At 33.7% G+C, this 12,335-nt stretch overlaps 1 protein-coding gene across 6 annotated transcripts in view; it reads left to right on the plus strand.

Moving 5' to 3' along the window:
• slc4a2b (solute carrier family 4 member 2b) overlaps window positions 1-5,266 on the plus strand; it is a 66,914-nt gene extending 61,648 nt beyond the window's left edge. For all 6 annotated transcript variants that reach the window (XM_057824550.1, XM_057824552.1, XM_057824549.1 and 3 more), the window contains 3 exons: window positions 492-661; window positions 729-902; window positions 2,566-5,266. In XM_057824550.1, the coding sequence (XP_057680533.1) occupies window positions 492-661; window positions 729-902; window positions 2,566-2,646 (425 nt within the window). In that variant the 3' untranslated portion in view covers window positions 2,647-5,266. The remainder of the gene's footprint in view (window positions 1-491; window positions 662-728; window positions 903-2,565) is intronic.
• Window positions 5,267-12,335: the final 7,069 nt, after the last annotated feature.

Consider the following 12,335-nt stretch of genomic DNA (forward strand, 5'->3'; position numbering starts at 1 on the left):
TGATCCCAATACAACACCCAGCCACGCCTTTGGCCCGGCCAACTCCACCGCAGCTTTCAAAAAGAACTGAACATTTAGATAACACGGTCGCTGCTCAGGAACATTTCTATGTTTTGCCGACCCTGGATCCAGCAGGGTCTCTCCGTGGTCTGTTATTGCATTGTTTTTGACCATCGTCGACGAATAAATTGTTTTCGGTGAGCCTTTTTCAAACTTTTGGAACATGGAGTCAGTACAAAGGGTTAACACCGGAGTGAATGCGTGGAATTTTGGCCCTTCGGGCCGACTTGCAGAAGTGGTGCCGGCGGAACACCCATTTCGTTCGGCTGCCGCTGTTTCCGCGGCTTGTCCGGGGGGGTCGAATTCCTTCAGTATCCACCCTTTGTGACACCTTTTAAAGAAACTTTAAATCGATTCTTTTTTTTCACTATTTTGTCACACCGTTTTAGTTGCGACCCCAGCCTCTCCGCTGAATTGGATTTTTTTCGCAGGTTTGTCCATCGTGATCGGGGACCTCCTGCGGAAAATCCCGCTAGCCGTGCTGTTCGGAATCTTCCTCTACATGGGCGTCATGTCGCTCAACGGCATTCAATTGAGCGAGCGCATGATGCTCCTACTCATGCCGCCGAAGTACCACCCGGACCACAGCTACGTCCGAAAAGTGAGACGCACGTAATTTGATGCTTTTCCATGAATGGAAAGACAATTTTTTTGTGTGTGTTCGGTAGGTTCGAACGCTGCGTATGCATTTGTTCACGTGCATTCAAGCGGTGTGTCTGGCAGTGCTGTGGGCCGTCATGTCCACGCAAGCGTCGCTGGCCTTCCCGTTCGTGCTCATCCTCACCGTGCCCGTTAAGATGTTCCTGCTGCCGCGCATCTTCACCGCTCGCGAGATGCTATGCGTACGTATGCCCACCCGTTGTGCCCAAGTTGCAGAAAATGACCATTTCGTATGTGTTTCACGTTATTATTATTTTACAGGTTTAGTTTTTTTTGGGAGACGTTTAATATTCTAGTTTTAAAAGATGTGTGTGCGTTTATTTCCTGCATTTAGAGTGTGATTTAGAATGCGCGAAACGATGTATTTTTAGATATTATTGATATTTTGGGGGGTAATATTTATAGTTAATATATAGTTTTTAATGCATTTGTTTTCTTCTAACTTTAGTTGATTTTTTTAATCTGATGTATTCATTTTTCAATCTTTTTTTGCATTTATTTCAAATGGTTTGGGATTTTTTTTAAATTATGTGTTTTAATTCCTAGTTTCATTTTTAAAAACTGTTTTGTTGATTTTTTTAAAAATTATTTTTCCAATCTGTTTTTGAAACATTTCAAATTCCTAGTTTCTTTTTTTTGGTAACTGTTTTGTTTATTTAAAAAAAAAAAAAAATCAATCTATTTTTGCATTTATTTCAATTGGTTTGGTATTTTTAGTATTTTTAAAATATATTTTAATTCCTAGTTTCTTTCTTTTTTTTTTTTTTTTTGGGTAACTGTTTTGTTGATTTTTTTTTTTAATTTACTTTTTAATCTATTGTTGCATTTATGTATAATGGTTTGGTATTTTTAGTTTTTTTTTTTTTTTAATTATTATTATGTATTTTAATTCCAAATTTCATTTTTTGTAGCTATTTTGCTGATTTTTGTAAAAACTATTTTTCAATCTATTTTTGCATTTATTTCAAATGAGTTGGTATTTTTAGTATTTTTTAAATATATTTTAATTCCTAGTTTCTTTTTTTTTGTAACAGTTTTGTTGATTTAAAAAAAAATATTTTTCAATCTATTTTTGCATTGTTTTAAATGGTTTGTTTTATTTTTATTATTTTTACATTTTTTTCCGAATGCATTTTATTTTTTTGGGTAACTTTTGTTTTGTTGATAACTTATATCCAATGTATTATTTTTCAATCTTTTTTGCATTTTGTATTGTTTATGCTATTTTTAGTATTATTTTTAAAACCTGTTTTCTTATATATTTTAGTTTGTTTTTTTTTTTAGTTTTTTTTTTTAATTGAGTCCTTTTTTTGTTTGTCTTATTTATTATTTATCTATTTAATCATTTTAGTATGACATTTTTTATTTATTTTTAAGTTTATATTTTGGGGGGGTGTAACCATTTTTTTTTGTTTTATATTTAGCAATTAAAATTTTTCACTTTAACTGTAATTTATAATAACATTTCATTGAAATCTTTAAATGTTCTTAGTATTTTTCAACATTTGATTTTTTTTTGTTTCTCTGATTTTTATTTGATTTTCATTTTTTTTTTTTTGTTTGTTTATATTTTGGAAATTATTTTTAAAAATTCTTTTTTTCTTTATTTTTAAACGTTTCATATTTAGCAATTAAAATATTTCATTTAATTGTAATTTGTATTTCATTGAATTTTTTGAATGTTGCCAATAGTATTTTTTTCAAATTTGATTTTCTATATTAACATTTTAGCCTATTTATTTAAATTTTAATACATTTGAATGTTGCTCTTTTCCTTTGAAATGTTCTTTTTCAGGCTACATAAGCCTCCCACTAAAGCAAAATTTGATTTCCCTAACTTTGTAGTTGGACGCGGACGACGCCGAGCCGACGTTCGACGAGCGCGAGTGTCACGACGAGTACTCGGAGATGCACATGCCCGTCTAACCCCTTGTAGCGCCACCTATCGGGCGGCCCCCTTTGGCACACATCACCTGCTGCCTACCTTATGTTTTTTTTTGTTTTAATATTATTAGAATGTATTTCAGGGGACACCAAATCAAACGACGTAACCATTTACGCTCCGTCAACGCAGATCGATTTCATATTTTATCATCCCTGAAAGTTTTGCTCTGATTCACATTGAATATGTGACGAACGTACGGTCAAGTTTCCGCTCCGTTCAACACGCCGCCTTACCAACGAGTGCCTTATATGAAGGAACTACTAAAGTGCGTACGCCTCGCTTTTCACTTTACTCGACTCTCGTAGCACTTTTTTGTAATATCTAGACCACCAAAATAAAATGACTGCGACTCACTGTAAACGTTTTCAAGCCCTTGATGCCTCAATTTACGTTTAACAAATATACATCTAACTCTAAAAGTATCGAAGGAGTACATAAGTACATGAAAATTATAATAAAAATGTATATATCTATATACGTATATATCTATTGAAAAACACAACTACAAACCTGAAAATCCTAAATTGAAAAAGGTATTAAAAAAAATAAAAATAAAAGAAAATATAGAAAATTAATTCATAATTTTAAAAAAGCCTAAAAATTAAACCTAATAAAAAATAAAATATTGAAAATTAATTTTAAAAATACAATTTTAAGCAGACATTTCAAAATAAATAATAAATAAAAAAGTTTTTAAAAATATAGAAAATTCTATGGAGCAATACAACGACAAATCTGAAAATCCTAAATTGAAAAAGGTATAAAAAAAATTAAAAATAAAAGAAAATATAGAAAATTAATTCATAATTTAAAAAAGCCTAAAAATTAAATGTAATAAAAAATAAAATATTGAAAATTAATTTTAAAAAAATACAATTTTAAGCAGACATTTCAAAATAATAAATAAAAAAAGTTTTTAAAATATAGAAAATTCTATGGAGGAATACAACGACAAATCTGAAAATCCTAAATTGAAAAAGGTATAAAAAAAAAAGAAAAAGAAAAGAAAATATAGAAAATGAATTCATAATTTTAAAAAAGCCTAAAAATCAAACCTAATAAAAAAGAAAACATTGAAAATCAATTAAAAAAATAGAATTTTAAGCAGACATTTCAAAATAAATAATAAAGAAAACAGTTTTAAAAATATAGAAAATTCTACGGAGAAATACAACTACAAATCTGAAAATCCTAAATAAAAAAGGAATTAAAAGTTAAAAAGAAAAAGAAAATATAGAAAATTAATCCATAATTTTAAAAAAACCTAAAAATTAAACCTAATAAAAAAAAATAGAAAATATTAAAAATTTGTTTAAAAAATACAATTTTAAGCTAAGACCTTTAAAAATAAATAATTTAAAAAAAAAAAAAATTTTTAGATATAGAAAATTTGAAATTTAAAACTAAAAACCTGAAAATGTTAAAAAAAGGCACAAATAAAAAGAAAATATAGAAAATTAATTCATAATAAAAAACTAAAAATTATACCTAATAAGAAATTAAAAGAAAATATTGAAAATTAATTTCAAAAATTTAAGCTAGGACATTTAAAAATACAAAATAAAATAGTTTCAAAAATATTTAAAATTCTATTGAAAAATACAACTAAAAATCTGAAAATCCTAAATTAAAAAAGTACAAAAAGTTTAAAAAATAAATAGAAGAAAATGTAGAAAATTAATCATAAAATTTAAACCATTTAAAAAATATATTGAAAATAGAAGAAAATACTGAAAAATAATTAAAAGAAAATAAATTTAACCGAAGACATTGAGAAAATTAAATATTATTTTGAAAGTATAAAATCTTTTTTTTTTTTTTTTTTTATTTGACGATTTTCAAATGTTTAGCTTTATTTTTCAATTTTTTCATTTAAAGTTTTTTAGTTAATAGTGTGTTTTATGTACTTTTGTATTGCTTTATGTATATTTTTCCACTCTTTATCTGCCATTGACGGCGTTAGACGCCCAATCCATTTGAAGCTGCCATCCCTCCCGCTTCAGATGGACTACTCGTGATAAACTCGTGTCAATTCACAGCAGACGGACGATTGGACGTCTATGATCGTCCATGGCACTGAAAAAGTTAACGTCAATTCAGGCATCAAGAATTTTGAGACGTCCTTTCCACAAGTACTAAAACCTAGTCAGAAACACGAATATAGTCAGAATAGCCACCAGAGGGAGACAAAGTCAGTTTAAAGTCTCTATTTTTCTTTATTTGAGCAATTATTAGGATTTATTATAAACGTTAAGTGCATTTATCACAAGTTTTGAGGGGTTGGAAGTAGTTATTCGTGCCAAACATTCCACCCTAAACGTTGTCGTTACTTAATCCAAAATATGAAAAAAATGGTGTCCTGTTACTCGAGTTTGTTGTGACATCACCCCAAAAAAAGTGCCTACGGGACCACAAAGTGGTGAGACGAATACTGGGGTCTTAAAAAAAAAAATACGAATGTAGTTTTAATATTTCTTTGTGGTGAAATTGTTGTTTCGTGTAAGTCTGGATTATTGTGGAAAACAAGAGGCCACTACTGAAGCTCCCGTGTACATTTGACACCTCAAATATTGATGAAAAATAAAGGTTATTTTCTATTTATGTTGTTTTTGTCTGTTTACTTGATGAGTTTTGCGGGTTTTGAGGTGGGTAGTAACGCGTTACATTTACTTGAGTAATTTTTTGAGAAAATTGTAACACAAAAAGTAGTTTTACGAAGTCATACTTTTACTTGAGTAGATTTGTGAAGAAGAAATGCTACTCTTGCACTGCTATGTTACATTTTTCCTCTACGTAGCTGAATTACGAGATTTCGACTTTACGATACGTGTCTCGTCCGCAATTTTTTCTGCAGTTTTTTTTTTTTTTAAGTTGCATAACAGTGTCTCGTCCGCCACCTGTCAGCATTGATGGTAAGTACACTATTATGTCATTTAATTTAGTTCTTTATTGGGTCTAATTAATCTTAAATGGTTGATCTCTACAGTAATTGCAATGCATGTCAGGTATTTCATACGATATTTGCGGTCGGATTTCTATTGTCCCATGTAGGCTACAATACAATACAACTGAGAGTGCTATGCCTGCCTGCTAAGCAAAAAAACAGTATAACTAAGCATCCTGTGCCTGCCTCCTCCCCTCCACATTCCTGGTGTTATCAAGCCCTCAAACAGTGATGTGCCTGGATTTTTTGTTTTTTTTTATTAAGTCATTTATAACATCAGTGAAATCAAGTTTTTAAACAAGCTCATGCTCAGTGGAGAGCATGGCTAGATTGTGAAGCCTGCCCAGTGATATGGTGGAGTGTAGGAAGTTTTTTAATATTTTCATTTTACTGAAGGCTCGCTCTCCTCCAGCTACAGTCACTGGCAAAGCTAGTTAAATATGCTACAAGCGGCCGGTCAAACCATTCTTTGCTAAGACAGAGGGGGTGGGGGGCGGGCGGGGTGCAAAAAAAGGAAAAAATATATATTTGAAATATTTAATATGTTAAAGTTTTTAAATAGATATCAAGTACAACATAATATTTAATCAGACAAAAATTCAAATACAGAAGGGACAACATACCCGGTTGCCCCCCCGTCGACAGGCTTGCATTAAGTTTCCAGCATTGCTTTCCCGTTGGGAAGCTGGGGGTGAATGCATCGAAATCAATATCTCAAAAACAATAGCAGCAAAAATTAATATTTTTACAGCACAAATTTACCATAAACAATTGACACCATTTTTAGCCATTTTTAACCAAAAATGGGAGGCTAGTTGTCGACCTGAATGATTTGTAGAATTGTAAATATCTAAAAATAACAACAGGACAAATGAAACGTTAAAGCACAAACGTAGCACAAACAATTGACATCGTTTTTATCCAAACTTGCATCTGATGGCGGGGCCAACTTGTGACTTGGTGATTCAAGCTTGTCGTTCTATGATCACGCCGGCCTGTTCAATCACGTGGTGTCTTTAATACACCATTAAAAATTAAGTATTTGTCATTGAGGCCACAACATGACATGAGTTTAATGTCTCCCAGTTTTATTTGGCTCCGATTGACCAAAAAAAAAAAATATGGGAAATATGTTTTCTCCACTAGAGGGCACTCATGCTCTTTGGACCAATAATGCTTCATTTCTGTATATATTTTTTATTTTGCCGGAATTCAGTGTTTTTTTATATATATATATTTCTTTGGCTTAATGGGATTTTGCAATAGGCTAATTATAGTGTAATAACAGTTCATATAGATGACTTCGTGCTGAGAAAAAAAAAACATTGTTTAAAAATATATATATATTTTTTTAAATCAAGCATCGTAAGCAGATACAATGTTACTTTTTACTTAAGTATTCTTTTCACTTTTTTATTTGAGTACATTTTTTGGATGACTACTTTTACTTGAGTAATATTATTTTCAAGTAACGCTACTCTTACTTGAGTAAAATTTTTGGCTACTCTACCCGCCTCTGGTTTTGTGTGAGTTTAGTGGCTAGCTAACTAGCTAGCTTAATTTGTGCAGGCTAGGTTTGCGAACATCTTTGAAAAATGGAATGGTCCCTTATTCAGAAACAAAAGTATGAGTCCCGTATAGAACTTTCAAGGGACTTTGCTTTCATTTGTATTTGGTGTGATCCAGTGCTTAATTCGTAAATCACAAGGTGCCGGAATGCAAAGTACATATGACAGCGCAGGGATGACTAGACGGGCTCAGGTCCCGGAACATACGCAGAAAATGGTGCAAATGCAACTGTCTTTTTGGCATGTTGAAATACCGTTTGATCCTGGCTGCTTGCTCCCCAGATGCAGCAAATTTCCAGAGGTTTTTTTTTTTTTTTAGTTTTATGTCAGGGGCGTGATTTGTTGGTCCAGCTTTTCAGTGCATCAACAAATCTCCGACTCTTTCAAATAACGTTTATTAGGGCTGTCAAAATTATCGCGTTAAAGGCCGGTAATTATTTTTTTAAATTAATCACATTAAAATATATGACGCAATTAACGCACATGCCCCGCTCAGACAGATTTAAATGACAGTACAGTGAAATGCCCACTTGTTAATTGTGTTTTATGGAGTTTTGCCGCCCTCTGCTGGCGCTTGGGTGCGACTGATTTTATAGGCTTCAGCACCCATGAGCATTGTGTAAGTAATTATTGACATCAACAATGGCGGGCTACTAGTTTATTTTTTGATTGAAAATTTTACAAATTTTATTAAAACGAAAACATTAAGAGGGGTTTTAATATAAAATTTCTATAACTTGTACTAACATTTATCTTTTAAGAACTACAAGTCTTTCGATCCATGGCTCGCTTCAACAGAATGTTAATAATGTTAATGCCATCTTGTTCATTTATTGTTATAATAAACAAATACAGTCCTTATGTACTGTATGTTGAATGTATATATCCATCTTGTGTCTTATCTTTCCATTCCAACAATAATTTACAGAAAAATATGGCATATTTTATAGATGGTTTGAATTGCGATTAATTAATTTTTAAGCCGTAATTAACTCGATTAAAAATTTTAATCGTTTGACAGCCCTAATTTTTATAAACAACATGCAATTCTTGGGATTTGTTCTGTCAATGAACTTATGCATATTATTATTTTATTTTATACTGTAATGTCCGTAACTATGGACGGTCCTTTTAAGAGACCCTGGGACTGGAAAGCTTTGAGGTAGTAGGAAGCGAGGGGGAGACAGGCGAGAAGCAAAAGTTAACAGTCGATTGTAGCGGCAGTCCGCTGTTATTTTGTTTATTGTTTTCCTATTGTTGCACAATAAAGTTTGACAACGCGCAAGTTTTTTTCCTCCTTTTGGGGCTATTAAAATCCATTTTTTTAAAAACGCTGTTATATTATTATTATTATAGTGTCTACACGGGAGGTGCCTGATCTGCCCAAATAAGTCCCGGAACACAGGGAGGCCAAAATCAAGAGGTGCCAGATCTTGTTCCAGCAGGATCCGGCACAAATTAACCCCTGGTGTGACCATTTGCGAAAATGTTATTGCTGAGGGGACTTTGAACGCATCTAAGGCCATGTTCACACGTTGCAGGGTATTTGGCAAAAAGAAGATATTTTTCCTACGGTTTGACCTATCATCCACACGCGCACACAGGTTTAAACCAGGGTTCTTAAAAATGACTGTGGAAGGTGAAGATTTGCGAATTCTGCGTTTGTGGCGCCATCATGTGGACACTTATAACCGAAGGTTTACGTCATTGGCTGCGACAAATTTTATCCTTACGTCACACATGAGACCAATTTTTACATGTGGAGTATATTAAATAGGCGCTTTTTTGCTTCCATTTAAAAAAAAAAAAAAAAACTCTTGCTGTGCTTCTTATTGAATAATGGGTATTTTGGACAATTATTTTATTATTTTGAATGTACTTAAAAATGAATGAAAGCGGTTGGCTGTGGAAGTTGTTTTTTTTCTACACAAACGTGCAAGTGTGGACGCAATTATTTTCCCCCGACGTATTGGGCAGAATCCTCGTTTTTTAAAAACCCTGCTACGTGTGGACATGGCCTAAGTTGTTAAACCCTGAGGTAAACTTTTTTTTAATGTTTGAAACACACCCCCACAAAGTTAAGGGCAAAATTATAGTTTTAAATTTAGCAGGGGAGATGTTAATTTTATTCTCAAAATTTTTGAATTAAAAATGCATTGGTGATAAGTATTGTTTTCCATGTCACTCTAATATGTACCTCATTAATTCAGGTTTAAGTAAAATTCATATTATAATTATTAATAATATTAAAAAACTCACTTTTCACATACAAAAAAAAAACGGTTTTTGTCCCCCAGGGAATTTGAAACCCTAGTTTAGACGCTAGCTAGTTAACTAGCTAGTTTAATTTGTGCAGGCTAATCTCTACTCTCAGTTCTGCTTTAAAGTTCCACTTTTTCAGACTTTTTTTTTTTTTTTTTTGGGAGGGGAGGGGGAAAGAGGGCAGGATGTTCCCGGAGAAGAAGGAGGGAGTTGAGTTGAGCAACAACTCCAACGTAAACTAACGAGGACTTGACAGAAAATGGCTGTTTTGATGCTGCTGCTGGTGCTCACCATCGGAGGAAGTTTATTTTGCTCCTCCGTCGACGCTCAAGAAGCTTACGACAAACTCGACGAGCCCTTCAAAAAAGGCGTTAACTTGTCCCTGGAGAAGCTGAGCAACCACTCAAGCATTCAGAACCACTTTTTGTTCTTCAGAAGCGTCGCGAAGTCTGACGTTGAGGTAGGTAACCTCCTGCATGTTGTGATGGAATGCTGTTTAACATTGTAAAATTGTATTACAACATTCTGCCGCGGTTAGGCGCTCGTGAGTGATAGCGGTGACAAAGCAGGAGGTCAACTGTCAAAGAAGAGTCGAGCTAAATTAATCATTTTTATTTAAAATAAGATAAAATTAATGTCACGCTTTTTCTAGTAAAAATTAAAACACAAATCATGAATTAGTAATAAATTACGCACGTTTTGATGGCCAAACTACGCTTTAATTCGCTTATAGCACGTTTATCCTCCACTGACAGTTGCTAACAAAACAGGACGTTAGCAACTCATCAAAAAGACCCCAAAGAGAAACGTTTTGAAGCGTAAAAAACGAAATTAGAGTCACAAGTGTTTAGAAATTATACAAATGAACACAAGAAAATTCATTTTAAATTTGACAAATTGAGCTAAAAGTTAACCAAACATCCTCTTTTGCCCGGACAAGTCCTGCTTTCACGTAGTATCCTCGTCGTCCGGGCGGGTTTTATAAATTCATAAAAATGTCCGGTTTTTATGATTTTTCACGGGACCAATTTGAAGAGAATCCCTCTGGGCGCTGGGTGGCAGCGCCTGCCTGCGATGATATGGCTCCTAGTAGTAGGGAGGGAAGGAGTAGTTCTTGTTTTTGTTGGCAGTTTACCCCTATCATGAGGCATTACTGCCATCTACTGGGTTGACGATTTGGCCACAACGCCTGAAGTTTTTTACGATAGATACGTATATAACGGCAACTGTTGACTTCTGTCGGAACTTTGACTGTAAAATCCCGTTTGGCGTTGCATCTTTGCGCTGCCGATGATTTTAAACTTTTGTAGCAAAGTTTGATTTTTGCTTCAGCTAGCTATCAGTAAGGTAACCCGCGCTAGGCATTATGGGATACGTATCTGGTTGAATAGTTTGTCAGTTTATTTCGGTTTTTGTTTGTGTGCAATCTAGAACACTGAATGAGAATATCAATTGAATGGGAGTAACAATTTGTCAAGTACAATTGTAGTGATAGTAATTTATAAAAATGTTTAGTTGGCACATAGCCTACTGTGTATGTGTATTGACTGGACTACATTTCTATGGGTCTGCATTATATATATATATATATATATATATATTTTAAAATCATTATTATTTTTTTTTTTTTTTCAAACTGCATTTTACCATCCAGCGTGAGGGGCACACTTTAAATATATTAAAGTGATATAGGCATCTTTGAGTGAACTTCGAGTAAAATTCAAGTATCTTGAGGCCGGGCTGAGTGTCCTCTTTTTTGGAAATCAAAATATGGTCACCCAACTGTAATATAACCAACGGGGCGCTAGTGAGCAACATTGAAGACAAAGCAGGAAGATAATATTTTGAAGAAGAATAGAGTTGTTTTTTTAAACTGCAATGTTAAAATCCATCATGAATTTTACCAAGCGCTTTAACATAAACATTAAAGCATGTGCTCTGTTCATTTAAATACATATGAGCACAGTAAAATTACATATTTTCACCAATTTTTCCTGATGATAACTTCTGTCCTATTCTCCCCCATCAGGCTGGCTTTGACGTGGTGTTCATCTACCACCACTTTTACTTGAAGCCCACCAAATGCCCCAAAGGAACCACAGATCCGTCCGGTTGCAGCTTCAGGAACGATGTTGTGAGTGGACCACCGAAAGCAAACCTTGAATTTTGACAACCTTACTTATTGGCTCTCCTCGTGTCTGTTTGCAGCCCATGATCGATTGCGCCATTTGTTACAAAACCTTCCAAGGAGACATCGAGGCTGAACCCAAACCCTATCTCAACTGTCTCCACAAGCCCTCCGTCACCCCGGTACGTCACATTGTGTTCATTTCATTGCCATTTTAAGATTTCCATATCTAATTTTCTGCATTTTTTAATTTTTTATCATGTGACAGGAGGTGCGGACTAACCGAATTGAGCATTGCAACAGGTTAGCGTACAGCCACGGCGCGACAAACCTTCTTGCCTCGACCGGAACAGAGTAATACCGCTTAGCTCCTTTGGAGGTGCTAGCGAGACAGGAGCTGTCTTGTCAAACTGGAGAAGAAGACAAAGTGAATCGACAAATTCTAGTATTGAAATTGCTAAATGCTTAATTTACTCATCATTCAAATCCATTTCAATGACATTAATCTGTTTTTGTTTATAAGTTTTTATCAATGAAGAACAATAGCATTTTATTGTACATAATGTTGTATTTGTGTGCCATTTAGGAAGTGTTTTTAATTTGTATTTCTTTGTTGACTGATTTCTTCAATAAATGGCATCACTCTAAGTTAATAGTTTTTTTTTTCACTTTACCCAAGCTAACAGCCGTCTGCACTAGCCCTAGCATATCTAGGGTATCTGTCTTGATCTTCTTGAGGTCCTCGAGGGAGGTGAACTTGTCGCTGTC

The sequence above is a fragment of the Corythoichthys intestinalis genome, chromosome 20 (genome assembly GCF_030265065.1).
Source record: "Corythoichthys intestinalis isolate RoL2023-P3 chromosome 20, ASM3026506v1, whole genome shotgun sequence".
Classification (NCBI taxonomy): Eukaryota; Metazoa; Chordata; class Actinopteri; order Syngnathiformes; family Syngnathidae; genus Corythoichthys; species Corythoichthys intestinalis.